We start from the raw sequence: 20076 nt of genomic DNA on the forward strand, positions 1-20076 counted from the left end.
ACATCCTCAGTTTAATTTAAACCCATCTCTTCAAGTAGAAGTAACTTACCAAATCACTGAGATCAAATCAGACTCCCTTTTGCCTCCCAAAAATAACATTGACATGTCAGATCATGCAATCAAATCCTGTTTGCCTCATGTGGAGGCTGATAAACTAAATATGATATATAAACTCCAGGGGACCAGTAACAAGCTGATACACCAATGCTCCTGAAAAGGAAGGCAGGAGCTTCTATTAAAACTTTCGGAGCTCAGGTATTCTGTGTTCTGTTCCTGCCACCCAAAAGGAGACAAGACCTGCTTTAGAATTGAAAAGTAATTCTTGTTTACACAATATAAATAATGATTTCTTTAAAAAAATACTGCTTCCTTCCTGAAACCAAGCTGTGAGACTCTACTGGCAGCTGCTTTAGTAAAAGTTTAACTCCATCTACACCTTGCCATGTGATGGGATGGACTTCTTATGCTGAGATATGACATTCCCAGCAAAACCATATGAAATTCCATGTCTCATTTTCCAATTAAAGGAAAGCCAGTCCTAAAATAACTTTCAAGGGACTTTCAAGCCAAAAAAACAATCCAAAGAACCAACCAGTTATCCATATATATATTTACATAGATATAAATCTAATTAATCACAATACTTCAAAGATCCCTTTTAGACAATAAATTTCAAATCCTCCCTACATCCAGTGCGTCTAAAGAATTGAAGTTTTGAAGAATGCCCCTTACCTGAAGACACTTCTGAAAAACTCTGACAGCCCTTAACAAATCAGGCAAGATGGCAAATCCCCTGAAGGCTTGAGGATATTGCTAATGGAATTTTCTCCCATGTAAGAAACAAATTCCTTTCCATGCTGGCTGGGGAAGAAGGGCCAGAAAACACTGGAAAATCCTTGTGTTTTGGGGCTTTTATTGGGTTTTTTCGGGGTAGGAGGTGCATTGGAAATTTTGGTGCAGCATTGTTTAATGCAAATTTTATATTAGGTTAATAAATAAGCTGCCAGGCATTATATGTGCTTGAAAAAAGGAAAATCTTAAATTGATCAAACTCTGTACAGAAGTGACAGGAAGCTGGGGGCCGGGAAGGGGATTACCCTGAGCAGATGGGGAAGGGAAGGGCTGCCAAGAAAAGATTTCACCTGCTCTGCTCAGCCCCATGGCTCCATCCCAGTGCAGACAGTATCAAACTCATAACAGCTTCTAAAACTTTCTCATCAAACTTAGACCTTTTTACGACTCACAGGGAAAAAAAACAAAAAAGCAACACATCAGACACCAAAAACCCAATCTGTTTTGAAGTGCTGGACTTTCCTAAGTGAACCCCACTGTTTTCTCCCTGGAAGCTCTCAGAGGCATCTCCTCACTGCTCACTCTGCTAAAAGCAATGCTTTTACCCGCTGCTGTCCCAGAGTGCTGCCCTCCAGCCTGGCAGTCTGCAGAACCTGGTGATTATTTCTCTTTTAAGGCAGGAACATGATGCCTTAATGTTATAATTAGGCCATGGTGAGAAGTCAAGAGTCCAGGAAAAAGCCCTGCTATCTCCAATTCCCCTCAGCAGCTGCCTTGGACCTGCTGCAACTTCCGAGGTGAAAATCAATGGCAACAACTTTCTGGTTACCTCAGGAAAGCCTGAATCACACCATTAGTACCACCAGCACAGATTTTCCTGCCTTTCCCTCATTTTCTCAAGCAGTTAATCCCATTAGTGGAAATCTCTGGGCTTCCAGATATTAGAAGTGCATTTTTTACAAATTCTCCTGAAAATTCTCCCTCATTTCAGCACTTTCCATCTCTCTCATGGTTCACTGGAAAAAGAGAAATCCCCTGGGAAAATTCTGATCTCTCTTCAGTTTGTCTCTTCCATGAGTTATGTATTTTATCAAGGCTACATTAAAGTGCACAGAGACAATTCAGACATTTCCAAGACAAGAGAAATTAGAGTAAGGGAAGATAATGCAGCCAACAGGATTTCTGTCACTTCTCCTGAGACAGCCCTGCATGACAACATGACCCAGAGCATCATTTTTTCCTCAAGTCACCCTTTCTGCCAAAGATTTCAGTGCAGGCAGCAAGGTGCCAGTGCTGAGGTAAATGTCAGAGCAGCAACTGCTTCAACCTTGGAATCTTTCTAATTAAACCACTTTTTTTTTTTTTTATTATTCTGGAGATCTTTTTCCTCTCTAACATGCACCTTGCCCTGAATTTCTGCCTGGATAGGCTTTTCTAATTAAACCACTTTTTTTTTATTATTATTATTATTCTGGAGATCTTTTTCCTCTCTAACATGCACCTTGCCCTGAATTTCTGCCTGGATAGGCATTGAAAACTGCATTCCTGAGCTGTGTGGAGCTCCACTGTCTGGTGTGGGCTGAATCAGGTGTCAAAAAGGATTTTGGCAACCCAGAAATTATTCAGGAGGGAGAGATTAGGCCAAAGCCCTGCATTTGACCTCTCACTGTTCCAGCACAAGAAGCCACCACCATGGTGGCCATGGAATGGCTGCTCTGTGTTGTCCTCTGTGATATTTAGATTAAGATATTATAGGAGAAGCTGCCATTAGAAAAGGTCTGAAAACTGAAAATTGAAGTATATTGGAAGAAAATTTAATTAGGATCTTTTAGTTCATCAGAGGGCTGTGGAATGAGTGTGAATGAACTTACAGGGCTACAGAGACTTGTAGCTCCCTGAGGAATATGACTCTACAACTTTCCTTCAACGTTTATAATGAAAATTCAGCTGCAAAAAAAAAGTGTGATAAACCTAAATTGAACTGAAGCAGCATAACTAATTTTTACAGTCTAGTTACTGCTACTATCAAATATTCATTTCTCTCAACAAGCAGGTAACTATGGCAACAAACACACCATATCTGTATGAAAAGGTGCCAAGAAACAAAAAAAAAGTGAGAATCTTTACATTTAACTCAGGTTTTTTAACCTTCTTTAGAATTACCATTACAGTTATCAACTATTTAAAATATGTGCAAAGATTAATTTAGTAAAATATTATGAAGACACAATGGGAAGGATCCCATTTCTCTCTGAAAACTGCAATCAAAAGTGATTTCCAATTAAAATACTTTCTGACAAGAAGAAGAAAATTAATTTAAATTTTAGCTCTAGGACGAAAGGAGAACGAGCAACGTCATGTTTCATTTTCTTCAGCCTGTCACTTCAATTCTCTTTTGAGGAGGACTTATTTTCAGATGATATAATTACAATCCTGAAATGGCAGTTTTAAATATACAAGACAGATGTTTATTAAGTTGAAATACATTTGGAATAAAATTTACTATTTCTCTTTGCTGTGGAATCAAAGGCCAGATTCTGGGCCCTTTTTCTGTTCCAGTTCCTTGAAGCTGGAATATTTTCATGATTTTTGGAATTGGAAAGGAATTATTTCCCATTTATTAATTATTGCCAATTCCCATTAATTATTTTCCCAATATTTCCCATCGCATCTCCATGATTTTTGGAATTGGAATGGAATTATTGCCCATTTCATAGACTAGAAGTCTCCCTGCTGTGGCACTACCCCACATCTCACCTCAGTGTGAGTGTTGCCTGACTTAAATCTACTTTTAATGTTTATGGAGGGCAACATCCCAATTTAAATACTATAAAAAAAATTAAATGGCAAAAATATTTTACTCTTATGCTGAAACCCTCTCATCTAGGGCAGGTTGTGGTCCAGGATTCTTAAAAACATTAAATGAGCAGTGTCAGGCAAAATATTCTGAAGATGTCAGATGTTGTTTGCCAAAGAAGAAAAGTCACCATTCATAAATGCTGCTCCCTGCACCATCAGCCTGCAAGGGAGAATTCATATTTCAGTATTTTAGATGCAGGCACCTGTTTGGGGATGGTGGGATAATATGGCACAAACTTAAAATGTTTACAAATTACTTTTCTGAGTGAGCAATATCTTCCCTTAAAAGTGATTTATCTCTGGTCTCCAAGGAGTCAGCTCTTACTTGTTCTGCAGGGAGAATGATGCTTTATGGATTTCCTCTCAAGGAAATAAAGTTTGCTTTGAGGTGAAAAAAAAAAAAGAAAAAAGAGAAAAAAATAAAAGCTGTAGTACAAGACAGACCAAGTTAAAGATGTCACAAGCAAATGATGCCCCAGGTTTTAGCTTTTCTATTTTTCACATTCTGTGCTGCTTTACTGTGTGGGTCTGAGCTTCACATCAGGGCATGGTGAGCTCTGTGCACAGAGCAGGGAGACAAAACAATTCCTGCTCCAGCTGGGCACCAAGGACAAATGATCCAAATCTCAGCCCCAAGAGCACAAACCCCGTGGGCTGCAGAGAGAAAAACAAGCTTTATTCTTGAACCCTGTCCAGCCTCTCTTCTAGGGCAGCCTTCCCAAGGCATCACAGACTATAAAAAGTCAAAAAAACAGAGTTGGGGCACAAAGAGCAGCACTGGGATCAGCACCCACTGACAGGGATCCTCCAGCCCGAGGAAATCCATCACCTGGGGAACTCCCAGCTGCATCAAACAGCACAGAAAGGACAGAAAGAACCAGGCTTGGGCTAAAGGGAACTTTTCGTCTACGCTAAAGCACCACGTTGGATTAATGAAGACATTGAATATCTTCATTTATGCCTTAGGTTTGGAGCTTCTGAAGGGTCTCAATGTACACAATATGGGTGTAATGGGCAACATTTACAACTAAAAATAGACTCAGGGGCAGCCACTGTCTCACTAGGATGTTCCAGGTGTATTTTAATTAAGACTTCAATTTTTGAGATCTGTTTTATATACAAAAATTAAAAACAATCAGGCAAAAAGTTCTATGAATGTTTTACAAGTGGAACACCAGTGGATCCTCCAGTCCAGAAGAGAAGCAGAGGAGAATTTGATTAACGTGACTCATTATGTTTATTCACATTCTCCTCAAATTACCTTTTAATTGATACACTGAAATAGAAACAGAAAACTAAAAATTAATGTTATCCATGTAGACTAAGAGAGGTTTATTTTAACCTTGAATGGAGTTTTGTAAAACTCTACAGTACAGACTGAAAACTTAAAGTTGAACACACACACACATTTAATTAATGTTATTGTAATTAGATACTCCAGCACAAAAGACAGCTAAATTTGGGTAGAATTTGGAGAGAAAGAAATTTCCCAATTGATGGAATTAAGATACAATCTCCTACAAACCAGCATATTTTAAATTATTTTTGTTACATGCACTCTAAAAATAGAAAGTCATAAGAAAGATAAAAGAAAGTGAAAATAAAATGATAAAGATATGTCTGTTGCCTGATGACATTTGAGGAATCAAAAATAAAACCCCATTGGTGCTAGAAGAATTATCCCAAAATAACACACTGGAAAATTGGAATTATCCTAGCAGAACTTAAAATAACCACATACATATTTGAAAATACTCTTTTCATGTTAAAAGAAAATAAAAAATCAGATCTAGCACCTCTGGGGTAACTCTTGTTGAGTCCCAAGTACTCCAAGCTGCAACTCCACCAAATGAAGCAATTATTCCTACAGTGACTTTGAAGTAATTCCATTTATTTTCAGTGCTAACTCTGCTTGATTCGTGCTGGTTGTAAACTGACCACTTCCAGATGTTTTCCTTTCTGCTCTCTTCAGCACTGAGCATTCTGAAAGTATTGATACTTGTGCTAAAAAGCCAGACTTTGAAAATAAAATATCCAAAAGTTTGGTTTCCAAGCATTAACTGTGCTCTACACTGCTTCTACAGCAGGAAGCTCATCTTGTCCAACCAGCAAAAACTGTTTGGAAATGGGAAACTTGCAAGGAAAACCTGGGATTAATCCACAGTGATGTGCTTCTGCCTTTTAGTGTCATATTCCTTGGCCCCAAGCAAGGGCTGAAAAAACTCTGCCAGTGAGAATCTTTCAGATTTTTCTCACTTTTTGGTACCTCTTAGTCTACATGGATAACATTAATTTTTGGTTTTCTGTTTATGTACTCACCCACCTCTCCCTGAACTGAAATCACTGTCCTAAATATCTGCAAAATGTGTGGTGTGTCCTCAACCTGGAATTTCTAAGTTTTACCATCTTCGGTCATAGGTGAACATTGAAGATCATTGTGCTCTTAGTTCTGGCAGAATACGTGCCAGCATTTAGCAATTAACCATTTAGCAATTAACCATTTAGCAATTAACCAGCTCCTCTGCAAAACCTGCAGCTGGAGGCTTTTTTTATTCTAAGTCCACCACTTTTTTTCCCCTCTCAGACAGCCACTTGTCACAGTGGGAGTTTCACCTCTCAATATCCATAAAGCTAATATTCTTCTCTTTTTCTTATTTTAATAAAGAAACTCTCACAAAAAAAAGAAAAAAGAAGACATTTCCATTATCAGCCTCTATTCAAAATATGTGGGCAGCTGATATCATGTTCTGTGTCACTCTTTGTAAGTGCCTCGAGGATGATATTTTTTAAATCTCTCTGCAATACATCAGTGTCAGAGAAACTCAGGATTTTGGATGAGTGACATTTCTAGAGGATCAGCAAACTATCTGCCACAGGAGGTAGTGACACCCAAACTCCTAACCCAAAACATCAGAGGGAGAAGATAAATATTGCTTAGTGCAGCTACAGAGAGCTGCAGGTTTGAAAAATCATATTCACATCATCTTGTGGGAAATGTGGAGACTTTCCAGGAAGCAAACTGTGAGAGTTAAAATGATGGTTGGAGCTCAGAATCCCCCGAGTGCATAACACACTTGGGGAATGAAGGGTCAGTATCCCACCTAAGAAATAAATCCAACATTCTAATGAAGAACCAGGAAAACACCTTCTTCCCTCCTTGTCAGAGGGAGACACAGACAAAGCAATCAAAAGGTTCCTTTGTGAGATATCTTGGGATTCTTGGAGAGAAAGGGAATGTCCTTGCAGAAGCTCTGCCTTTAAGTGGCAATTTATCCCACCTGCAAGCTCCAGGTTAAAAGTTTGACAAGGACATGCAGCAATTCTCCAGATTGTTTTGGGTGAAGCCATAAAGGAGCCCCTACAGGTGGGTGCTGGCCAGCTGAGCTGCTGGAGAATGCCCTGGGAGCTGTGCTGACCAGAGGATTCTACCTGCAAAGTTGTTCCCAACAAACCAGAGTTCAGGACTGCCCAGAGGGGCCAAGGTGGGGATTTGGGGCATCTCCAAAGGGTTTGGCTGTTCCAGGGGAAAAGGTAAGTGCAAAACACAGAACACAAGCATCAGCTCCTGCAGGGAGATGTTCAGTCCCAAAGACAGCAAAAGTGTTTGCTCAGCTTTGTTCCAGAAGTGGATTCTCACACCTCATGCTCTGTGTTGGGAAGAAAAGCCATCCAGTGATGTACCTGCCTCAGGGTCTGGGTGCTGCACTCCCTGCCCAGGAGGAGACAGGAACATTGTGCTGGAATGATGAGATAGGCTCATCCCTCATGGATTTTTACAGAAGAGAAACTCTGGTCCTATTATTGTCAGATAATTTTCTTTATTTTTAATCAGACTATCAAGCTATGTGTTAAATGAATTTAGAATTTATCTAACAATGTCATGACACGTTTGCAGGAATTCTGCCACTGCAGCTTCAAACAGGTCAGATTTGTGTTTTTAATGAACATACATATCCTCTCACGTTCTCTCAATAAGAGCTTTTCCTGTTTGTAACCTGAATCATACTACTCATATTTTGACATATAATTTTGACTTTTATTTCTCCTTTGCACAGCTTCTTTCAAGATTCAAGGACAGGTTAATGAGCTTTCCCATCAAAAACATAATAGAAATCAAACTAAGAATTACTGGTAAACTAAGGGTTTTTTTCCCCCTCACTGCAGGCATTTAAGCCCAAATACTGAAAAATTCATCGTAAAATTAACTTTAAATGTGGTTTTATTAAAAATTACTGGTAAACGAAGGTGTTTTTTTTTCCCCTCACTGCAGGCATTTAAGCCCAAATACTGAAAAATTCATCGTAAAATTAACTTTAAATGTGGTTTTACATCTCTCTAAGAAGCACTTTCAATCTCTTTCCATTTTTCCATAAGTAACTTATAACTGGCAGATTTTTTCCCTCCCCATTTTTAGTATTTCAGCTATAATGGACTATGGAGTATCCTCTGAAAAAGGACCAAAGACCCATGAGTTTTTCTCTGGCTCAAGACCCTCTGCTGCTTATGTTTACAAGCATCAGAAACCAGAATGTGAGAAATGCATTAACCAAGGGGAAATGGTGAATACCTTGTTTATCTTGTATTTTAAGCAGAAAGAAATATGAGATTATTGCTGTATCTATTACTACAACCCCTTAAACCATAGAAACTGAGGTTCATCTCTGGAATTTACCATACTGCAAAACAAGTTAAAGGTGTGCAAGTGGGAATTCTGTCAGAGAAGACAAGACAAAATGATACAATTATTCCAACTCGGAGCTGATATGCTCCAAGGTATATGTTTTCCCACAATTGCTGTAAATATGAATATGTTAGAGGTTAATGCGAAGATCAAATGTGGAATGCATTTGCTGAAAAGATTAATATCTTTTCATTAAAAATGAGAGTGCACTGTTGGTTCAGCATTTGCATTTAGATCGAGTAGGTAATAAGTATATTGACTGCTAAGACACCTATCTCCAAAAGGGAAAATATGAATAAAAAGGGTGGTGTCCATGCGTAGAAGTGGACGAGATTTTTTCTATTTTCCACTTCTACCCCTTCAGAGAAATTCAGCCTTTGGACCTGAGCGCTGTGGTTTACTCATGCCAGCAGAGCTGCTCCATGCTGTGAAGAACATTTCTGCCCTGCTCCACAGCAGCAGTGTGCTGCTGAAGATGGGTCAGGGGCTTAAAAACTTGTACAGCTGTGCCTCCCTCCCAGCCAGGAGAGGCACTTCCTGGCTGTTGTACTCTGCTGCTTGCTGCAAGTGTGGTTTAACAGCCTTTGGTTAAAGGGGAGGCTCAGCCAAATGTTGCAGAGTCATAAAATAGGGTTGGGACCTCAAGCCCCTCCAAGGCAGGAATGTTGTTCCATTCTACAAGAAAAGTGTCCAGGTGGGGCTGGGATGTCTCCAGAGGAGACTCCATGCTCTGTCTGGGCAGCTGTTCCAGTGCTCTGCCCCCTCCAGGGAAAATTATTTCTCATGTTGAGGTGGAACTTGTTCTGTTTAATTTTATGGCAGTTGCTCCTTGTTCTGCAGCTGAACACCACCAGAAAAGAGTCTGGGACCATTCTCTTGGCATCCACCTTGGAAATATTTGTAAGGACTGATGGGATCCCCTCTCAGCATCCCATCTCCAGAGTAACCAGGCCCAGCTCCTGCAGCCTCCCCTCACCAGGGAGCTGCTCCAGACCCCAAACCATCTTTGTTTTTGTGGGCAGCTCACACAAACACGAGCACTGGGGGCTGATATAACTCCAGCTTTCTCACAGTTCATGACAAAAGGCTTTCAGCTCCATTTTCCCAAGTCATAAAGAGAGGAAAAAATATTTATGATTGAAACCATGGCAGACTGATGCACCAAGATTTGTGCAAATGGTCACAGAACACAGCAGCAGCTTCCTGAGTTTTGTCAGCCCACAGCAGAACACACATTTCACTCTCCCCAGTCTAGCCCAGGGTCTGTCACAACCACAGAACACTTGAACTGGTTTCCTTGAGGTGTTTCAAACCACGTGTGCCAGCACACAGATCAGCGTGCAGCAGACAGCTCAAACCATTTGTTAACTCGAACTCAAATTAAGCACAGCAGTTCCTATCAAAAGCAAAAGCAGGTTACTTCTCAAACTGTGAGAAGTAAATATTTCACTTAAGCAACTGTGGTGACAGCTTTCTTTTAGTGCTTTAGTCATGAGGTTTATACAAATCACAGTTGCTTTCCTACAGAGCAGAGGGGTCTGTAACACTGGGAAAACAGCATTGTGGGCAAGCAGAAAACCCAATTCCTGACCCATAAAGGAAATTTCAGGGTTGATTCTACGACACCACAAGTGTTTTCTTCACTTATGCACATGAGGAGCATTATTTTCCTCTCACTGCAGGGAAGTGTCACTTTGAACTGGAGTCTCCATCCCTGAAATTTAGGACGTTTCCTCAAGGTTTCCTTCCAACTTCTTCCCCTCCCCCTGTTTTTCTTGCTTTTTTACTCTCTTTCCCTGTTGTGCTCTATTTTGTGTCATTTAGACCATATATTTTGATGGAGGGCATCCTTCTCCTCTGAATTTATGAATCAAAATGCATTCTCCAACGGATACCTGCAGGTATAATTTGCCCCCTAACACTCTTCAATCTTTATTACTGACACATTCAAGGATGCCTAACTCCCACAAGAAGAAAAAAAAACAACCCGCATTAATCTTCAAAAATGTGTCCTTACCTGCCTTCTGAAAATGAAAATGGATGTTCTTTGAGAAATTACCTGAGTTTTGGTTTAAACCCCCAGGATCATGCACTTCTGGAAACAATTTTGAATCTAAAAAATTTATAAATAATATATCTGCTGGTGTAGAAATACAAATCCTTCACTGTGCCTTTTCCTTGGAGGCAGGAAGCATTCTCTCACCATCCTGCTGGATGGAGTCTGGGGGGTTCCTGCACACCCTTTTTGTGCAGACAGGACAGAAGGAATTTTTGGTAGGTGACACTTCAATATGGAAACAGCTCCAAAGCAAGTCCATCACCCATCCCTGCCACATCAAACACCCAGACTATTCCTAACAGGGAGCATCCCCATCCCCAAACTCCCCATTTAGAAACAGACTTAAGAAATGGGAGCCACAGGAAAGGAAAATTTAAAGACTTATAGAAATTTTTAAAAATTCTCTTCACATTTAGCTGGCCTTTCATAGTTGGAAAATGGGAGTAATTTTAGTCAGTGTTCTAACATGCTCTGAAAGAGTTCATGTAAACCTCTGGTGCATAATCACATTAATGCTAAAAAATAGTTTTCTCCATGTCCATCCTAGGGAATTTTTTACTTTAATTCAGCTTCTTAATTGGTGTCTAGGGCTGCTATAGTTTTAAAGAGCACACCTACAATCAGAGCAGCTGTTGACCCAGTGAAAGGTTTCAGTAAAGCCTAGGAGAAGCTGCAGGTTTGAACTGGAAGTTATGAATAATCAGATTCACCAGGACCAGGTTTTGGAGTGTCTGGGCTGTGGAATTCCCCAGCACAATCTCACTTTCCCCCCAACCCCTACACAAAGGCTGTGTGTACCTCCATGAGCTACACTGCAAATGTTGCTGACTCAAATTCCAGTCATCAAACAGGATCAGCTGAGCTGCTCTCAGCATCCATTCTCTTTTCCAAGAGTGGAAAAGCTGATGGAAGTGTTTGCTGCTTCCCCTGTGTGTCTACTACAGCACATTGTCCTCTGAGGTGCCAAGAAAAGCAAGATAAGGATTGCTGAGATAAAACCATTCCTGACTCACGAATTCTCCCTCATGAGGATTTTGTCCTCAACCTCCAGCTTGTGTTTCACACCTTCCAGCAAGGCTTTCAGGGGAAAGAACACTTCTCCCTCCCATGTTTCTACAACATACTTCATGGGAGAGTGTGACAAGGCACCAAAACATTTAGGATTTGCTCAGGCTCCCAACGAAAAGGCATTAATACAGCAGTTATCCTGCAGAGGAATGGCACATGGTGCTCCCTCCAGGCCAACACCTTTCCAGAAATCCACTCATTCAAACCTGGTCATGTGTAGACACGTTATTCCGCAAGCAGGAATCCAGCCAGACATTTCTTCCTCCTAAACTACTCAGACATTTCCTCCTCCACGTTTTACTCCCCTCTGTCCCTACCTCAGGCAGACAATTTTTTATAATAATTCAATTTCACGAGCCACGCAGAAATACGTAAGAGTTATTTATATAGCATCAATATTAAATTGGTACCTAGATTTTTTTCAGAATAAAAAGTTGAGGCTGATTGTCTCTAAAAGCTGCAATTATGGTTAAAAATAGAAGTTGTTCATCTTCCACCACAAATGGCAACTCCACAGGTCTGAAAAAGGAGGCCTGACCACCAGTTTCCACTCAAGACATACGGGCAGGAAGGGGAAGAGGCTGAACCCACAAAAATGACTCTGAAAAAATAATCCTTTTCCCCAAAGCCTTGCCTCTGACAAGACAAAGTGAGACTGGATTCTAACTGCAGATAATACTTAATTTTAGGTTTAAAATTGTACACAGCTCGCATTTTGGCTTGTAAACCACTCAGATTTGGAACAACAAAAATTACTCCGGAATTTCAACACATCCCAGCTTGTTATGTCACCTTCAAAGTAAAGGTATGGAATTGGTGATTATTAAAAATCATGAGGAATTCAGATCCTGCTCTCAGGATGTACTATCCAGCCATAACACCCGTCCAACTGAGGCCAGGTTTCTTGCAAGGAGACAGCATCATTATTTCATGAATCACCAGTGACCTTTGGAAGGCACTGGGAAAAGCAGCCATGTTCATTGCCTTCCATTGATTTTCTAATTTTGAGTAAATTGGTTTAATCTGGGGAATGGTTATCTATGAGGAATAAAAATACTTAAAACTGTCTTTAGAAAACAGTAAAAAGCTTTTGAACTGAAACAATGACTTTGGAAGGGAAACTTGAGGGAGAAAAGATAGTGGTTTTATAAACTTTAACTTGGGCACCATTCTGTGTCCAGGCACTCAAATATGAATGAAGTTAGAATCTCTTAAACTTAAAAACACAAATATTCAGGCCCAGACATTAGTTTCACTCCACTGTGTTCCTGGTATATGTGCCTGATTTACCCATGAAATATTTGCTGTTGGAAAAGCCTGTAGGAAAAACTACCCACCTAGAAAGGGAAGTGTTTCATCCGGTAAAATGAAAAATAATGTGCGGAATATTGAGAACAATCCTGAGTCTAATCAACTTAAAACACAAGCTCAGTGACTCAGCACGCACCTGAAACATCCTGCAAGAACAGAATTTGGGTGTCTCCAGGCTAAGAGCACTCAGGACTACTTCATCAAAGGAAATTGTGATTTATAGAGCAACTCTTTCTGGTGCCAAGATTTTATACATTCCGGTATCTAAACCTTTGGATTAACTGATTGCCTCTACTTTATTATCTTCTGAACATGAAATGATCATACATAAGCTTTCTTTGCCATCAATTTATGCTCTCATATGGTTAATGATCTGCTATAAGCATAGATTTTGGCACTGTGGCAATTCACCTTAAAGCCACCTGAGGATTACCTGTTCCTTCCCTACCCCTTTTTTAGTTTCTTTTTTTGACTATGGAGTACCAAGTTAATTAGTTCAATAATTCCACTCATAAAAATATTATAGGAAAGATATAGAGCACTAAACTAATACTCTCAGAGTGAGCTATATGCACAATTAGCTCTGGGTGTCAATTACTAACTGTAAGTTGAAGTCCACTTAATCCTGAGATCTTCTTTCTCACTACACAACACTAAATGTCTGGCACAGAAATTATGAACTACTAGATTTATAAACACTGATCAGAGCTTAGAACTACTTAGGTCTAAGTAAGAAATAAAAAAAAATCTTAAAAGAAGTGAGCATCCTCAAAAGTGAACATCTGAATCCTCACACAACACCCAGAACCTCTTCTCATGCCGCAGAAGAAGATTAGAGGCACAACCATTAAAATGTGAGACTGCAGATAGGAAAGTTCTCACTCACCTCGCGGTCCAGCAGCGCAGGGGACACCACTGTGACAATGTCTCCCTTCTCAGGGTCGATGTAGAACATGTTTGGGGAGGGTTTGGTGGGGGTCTGCCTGAGGATGTTGTAGCGCAGCAGGGCGTTGTCCGTGCTGGCGTCGTCGGCATCGAACGCTGCCATGCGCATCACTGTGGTTCCTGGGGAAAGGACACACAGCAGGCACTGAGCAAAAACCTCTCAAACTGAGTGCTTCCATTTGATATCTAGGTTGCACTTGTGTTCCTATTATCTTTACTTTATTTTTTTTTTTTTACTAAGTTGGAAGAGACCTTCAAGATCATTGAGTCCAACTCAGCCCCATCCCCCCAACTCAACCCTGGCCCCCAGTGCCACATCCAGGCTTTGTTAAACACCCCCAGGGATGGTGACTGCCCCCCCTCCCTGGGCAGCCATTCCAGAACTTTATCACCCTTTCTGTGAAAAGCTTTTTCCTAATATCCAACCTGTATTTCCCTTGGCACAGCTTGAGGCTGTGTGCTCTGGTTGTGTCAGTGCTGCCTGGAGAAAGAGCCCAGCCCCAGCTGAGCACAGGCACCTTTCAGGAGCTGCAGAGAGTGAGTACTTGTTATTAGGCCCACAGAAGACTTATGTGCTCTAACACAAATTCTCTGCATCTCTGTACTTTGAAGCCATCCATGGTAATTGTATTTCACTAAATGAATTACAGGTGTATCTTTTCCACTTTTAATTCTGCAGGCAGAAAATCCACAGGTGGCTACAATGAAAACAACAATACTGAAATAACAGGTCTCTATTTGCATGGTGAAGTGTTGCAGTTCAAAATGTATTGGCTGTCATCTCTGTCAATAAGAAATGTTGTAATTATTAAAGCCTACATTGTTCCAATTTCAATTTGCACAAATTTATGAGCTTGTTTTATGAACATCCAGGAGCTGCAGAGAGCGAGTACTTGTTATTCAGCCCACAGAAGACTTATGTGCTCTAACACAAATTCTCTGCATCTCTGTACTTTGAAGCCATCCATGGTAATTGTATTTCACTAAATGAATTACAGGTGTATCTTTTCCACTTTTAATTCTGCAGGCAGAAAATCCACAGGTGGCTACAATGAAAACAACAATGCTGAAATAACAGGTCTCTATTTGCATGGTGAAGTGTTGCAGTTCAAAATGTATTGGCTGTCATCTCTGTCAATAAGAAATGTTGTAATTATTAAAGCCTACATTGTTCCAATTTCAATTTGCACAAATTTATGAGCTTGTTTTATGAACATCAATAAGCCCCCATCTCTATTGCCCCACTGTCCTTCCAGCGGTGAAGGTTTCTCTGACAGGAAATTCCCTGAGCACACAGTTCTGCTGCAGAGTGCAATAAGGGAAATGCAATTCCTTGCACAGGTTCCTAAATGCTGTGCAGAGGAAAAACCTCACTCTGTTTCTTTATCACAGTTAATAGAGAGAGGACAGAGCTGCTGCCAGTCCCACGCTTAGGAGGGGAGAACATCCTGCATCAGGGATTGTCCTCTCCCCAAGAGAGGCAGTCCAGAGGAAAATTCTGTCAGCATTTTATCAGCTTGGAACAACACACTGAGCAACAAAGAGAGAGCATGAGACACCTGGCCTGAACTGTGACCCCTAGACCAAAATGATTTCTTCATAAGTTCATCTGTAATTGAAAGTGTAAGCATTAGTTTGAAAAGCAATCTAACTAAATAATAATAATATGGTCACAGCAAGATTAAATATTTCTGGTAATATTGAGCTGAAGACAGATGCAATTCTACCAAATAACAAAAAAGCCATGATCAAATCAATAAATTCTTTTCAATGTTAAGTAACAGATTAGTGTGAGACATTAGGAAAATTATAAAGTAAGAAATCTAGGAGGGGATCCAGTCTTTGGCCTAAAAATCCCAACTGAAACAATTTATTAGATTCTATGATCTACACCACTTCCACTGAAGTAACTTTGCACTGACTCCATTATTCCCTGTGTGAATCAGTGTCAGAGTGAGCCATAATTCTTTGTTACAGGTTAATTCCTCTGTGGGAACTCACCCTTTCTTTTCCCCACAGACTGGGCAAGTATTATTTCAAACTATCATGATCAACACATCTAAAATACAGCATTTAAATATACAAATTAAATATATATATTCAATATATAAAATATTAAATATAAAATATATTAAATATGTATTAAATATATACATTTAAATACAGCATTTTCATTTCTTCATAGATCTGTAAGACCATAGGATCATTTTTCAAAATTCACAGAGAATTCTGTGGCAAAATAATTACAAGAGGGTAAAACCTGATACAGACAGGGCCCAAGACATTATATTGCAAGTGCCTCAATAACAGAAGTATGTATCATTCGTGTACACTGAGTTTGTTTTCTTTCTGAAGGTCTTGGATTTAAAAAATCAAATAAAAATGAAATATTGTGGTAAAAATAAAAACAATCCCAGTGTCAGATACAGACTGATATAACTGCCTGTTCACTGTTAAACAAACTCAACTGGCTTGTTTAGATACATTTCTTCTTTTCTTTTTTCCCCTTTTGTTGTAGTTCCCAGAGTACACTGTTGCCTCTTCTTGTAGTGACCTTGAATATAAGCTCTCCAAGGTGTTATTTTATTTCTACTTTGGGCAGTTACCCCCTTGAGAAAAATAGCAGAGACCTGACAGCATGTTGGTTTTATTCAGCAGTGATTAAAGGTCAGACAGCTCAAAAAGAAGCTTTCCACTGGATACCGTGCCATGTTTTCCAGTGTTACAAGATGATCCCAGCCCTGATATTTTCACCTACTTTGTGTGAGACTGATTGAGTAGAAAAGAGAGAAAAGAACTGCTTTCTTTTTTGAAGAATTAAGATTCACCCTCTTTTCACAAGTGCAACACAATGTGCTGGTTTTTAGCAATTTATCACATTTTTGAGATTTTTCATATCAATGTTAGATAACATGTTTCACAAGGGTCTCTAAATCACAAGGTTTCAATGAAATAAATAAGGACTAAGCAAATCTTCAAAGGATCTTTAAGAGTGCCCAAGTTTATGTGAAATTAAGTGGATTTCAGTACACAATGGTTTCCTGAAAAATCTACTTTAATATGATACCATAGTCAAGTACAGTAGAAAACATTTTGAATGAATACAAGGTTGCTATATCTATTAGATGAGTTGATGCTCACCAGAGATTTAGAAACTTATTACAATATATATTCAAGTAGAAATCCCATTTATATAGTTGTCCTACTGAAATATTTCTGATGATAAAACAGTGGAAGGCAATGTAAATTTTAAGATCTGATGTAAATCAATCTCTGATTACTCTGGCATAGGACTGGCTTAACACAATGGCTGAGTCTGACTCTGATTTGCCAGCTGCAGTTCTTTAACCTTTCAACTCACTAGACATTATCTTGTTCCCTGCAATCATTCCTTTGGTGCATACTGATAAGAATTCCAGCAACTCAGATGAGCAGAATTTTGCATCCATTTTGCATAGAGATGCCAGCTCCAGGAGGAAAGCAGGAGAGAATTAGATTAATCTTTTTTTCTATGCTTCTTCTCTCAAAAGTTTTGTGTCATTGGTTTCTGGTTACCATCAAAGTGGCAGTTAAATCTAATTTTAAAGTTATTCTATTCTCACAAGTTCTCATTATGTGTAAAAAATGCACATAAAATGTGGGGTTGTCTTTAGATGCTGTTTTGTATTAGTACAGGTTGTGTTGGTCTTTGTTTGGGAATCAATACAGAAAACTGCACCCCCATGTGCTTCATATTTGTGGCTGATGCCTCAAAAATCACAAGAGCTTTAATCCAGCAGTTAAAACATACACCTGGAACCCTTTAGAGAAGCCTAATAATTACATTTCCAGGGAAGAAATTCCCTATCCTAATAGAGGCATCCACAGAGAGAGCACAACCACAAATTGGACTGGACCACCAGAAAGGATAATGTTTATGCAGAGATCTTAAAAGTATAGTGGCCCAAATGTATGTTTTGAAAAGCTCTGCAACAGGCATCCAGCCCAAAAGAGCTTCATTCAAGATGCACATTTCTTCAGTATTCCTCCTTCATCATAAACTTTTATTCTTCATAAAAGATTCATTTCCCCAGGCCCATAAACTGACTGCATCTAATTCAGTGTCATTTTACAAATACTTCCATTCCTGGCATCAATCAAATGCAGCTGCCTTTCAAACCACAAAACAACAGCTTGCTACATTATCATGTTAAACAATATATATAAACTGATCAGGCTGGGGAAGGAATGTCTGCAAAATCAGCAGCTTCTTCCTTGTGCCAATGACGCACAGAGATCCATGGAAGAAACTCTCCCAGGAAAGCTGCACTTGTGTCTTGATGGGTCTCAATATTCAGGGTTTGTTTGCCAGCCTTTCTGGGCAGAATCACTCAGAAATCCCAGAATCACTCAGAAATCCCAGAATCACTCAGAATTCCCAGAATCACTGAGAACCTCCCAGAGTTCCTCCTTGGTCACACACAGATCCCTCTCCCAGGCCACTGCTCCAAAGGCTGCAGCTATCAATGTGTTGGTTATTTGAAAATATTGGCAAAATCTCCCCTTAGGCACCACGAAGTAAAATCTAACACATGCACAGTTTTGGAGTGGTTGGAACAGAGGGTTTCTTGGGAAAATCTCTGTGGTGTTTAGTTAATAATCCCCTATAACCTGTCTCACTCTTTTCACTCTTTTCTTTAATTTCCTTTTCTTTTTTTTTTTTCTGCTAAGATGTCAAGAGAACGTTACTACTGAACTTTTATTTATTTACTATATGCAGCTGCTGGGTTTAAAAGAAGGACTGGAGAGGAGTGGAAGTGAGGCTTATCTCTAGGCTGGTGAAATGTGAACAAATGTCTCAAGCCTACAGCCTTAAGAGAAGACTGAATTTGAAGACCAACAATAAAATATTAATCAGTTTAAGGACTGAAGAAATTTAACTCTGTGAGAGCTACAGAGCTCAAAGACTGCACCATGGAGTTTTCCCAGCTGATTTTCACTCTTTCTGTGGTTCTCCACTATATATTCAATACATTAAATGTTTTCCACATGTGTTACAGAAAGGGAAGGGCTTATTCTTGTAATTAACATAACTGCTCTGAAGAGTTGTGTTTCCACCTTCGGCACAAGTTCAGCTGTGTTTCTGTACAAGACAACAATCAGTTGCACAATGTTACATTTTGCAGGAGTACAGCTACTTTAACCCAAGAAGGAGCACAAAGAGTAAAAAATGGGACGAAGTAGGAAGAAATCAAGAGGGTTACCTGTGTCTCTAGAGCCCAACTTTCAGAAACTGGAACAAAGGAGGAAGCCCTCCTGACAATGTTCTCATCATAACTAATTACATGTTTGATTATCATTTTGTACTTTCAGACAAAAGGCCCCAGGGAGCAAAACAACTATAAGAAAAAAGGTGTGTTATGGTTCCAATCAAGGGTATTTGAATTGCAATTATGTGTATCACTAAAAACTTCAAGGCCTTGCTCAATAAAGAAGACATTTAGTAAGAATTGTTGAGTTCAGGCTTTGAGCATATCTTATATTTGTACAGGGCAATAATTTTCTACCCTGTAGGGCTTCCTCACATTCTCTATTTAGAGAACAGAGGAAGGTTCTGGCAGGTTCTTTCAAACTCTAGATTAGATGGCATCACTGAGCAGTACTCTGGGAATGCCACTGCACTGCAGCCAGCAGGACTGGAAGGGTGAACTGGTGAACTGTCAGCCCTGGAATGAATAATAAACAAACTTCTCCCAGTACACAAAAGAAACTTCAGTAATATTAAGTAGAGATGAAGAACTGTCAAGAATTGTTACTATCTATAGAGAGCTAATGCAGTCAGAAGCATATAAATTGAGTAAGGAATAATGGGACATTCCCAGCTGAATGTTATGACAGAACAGAGAAGATGTATGGGCAGGTCAACCTTTAGCGATACTGGTATTTAACCTTTCTTCCCCAGGAACAGCACAGTTGTTTTGGCAGAATGAATTATTCACTCCTGGGATGTTTGGAACATGACTTATACACAGTCCTGTCCCCAGCCACACTGCAGCCACTGTCACATTGTGAGAACAACGTGAAGAGCTCTCAGGTATTCTCTGCTCCAGGCCAGACATTGATCTATGACATGTCAGTAAGGGAATTTGCATTAGCTAGAGTTATGTGACATAGATCTTACTTTGGTGTGTTGTATTTTGTCTGCAGTGCTGTGGATGTTTCCTTCTTTAGGGTAAAACTGTGTGGTGAAAGCATAAAAATTTGTTAGCCCCACCAAGGATTCTCAAACTGTGGTTTTTGTCTGTACACAGCAGGTTATGACATTTTGTGGTAGCATATTCATACTAAAATTTACCTCTATCTGTGCAGATACAAGAAATTG

General features: G+C 39.7%; 1 protein-coding gene across 2 annotated transcripts in view; it reads right to left on the reverse strand.

The window, feature by feature from the left end:
• The window catches only part of CDH13 (cadherin 13), a 434027-nt gene that overhangs the window by 113890 nt on the left and 300061 nt on the right, over positions 1-20076 (reverse strand). For both annotated transcript variants that reach the window (XM_039721144.1, XM_039721143.1), the window contains exon 7: positions 13657-13835. In XM_039721144.1, the coding sequence (XP_039577078.1) occupies positions 13657-13835 (179 nt within the window). The remainder of the gene's footprint in view (positions 1-13656; positions 13836-20076) is intronic.

This window comes from Passer montanus, unplaced genomic scaffold (assembly GCF_014805655.1).
Source record: "Passer montanus isolate IOZ18808 unplaced genomic scaffold, ASM1480565v1 scaffold45, whole genome shotgun sequence".
Taxonomy (NCBI): Eukaryota; Metazoa; Chordata; class Aves; order Passeriformes; family Passeridae; genus Passer; species Passer montanus.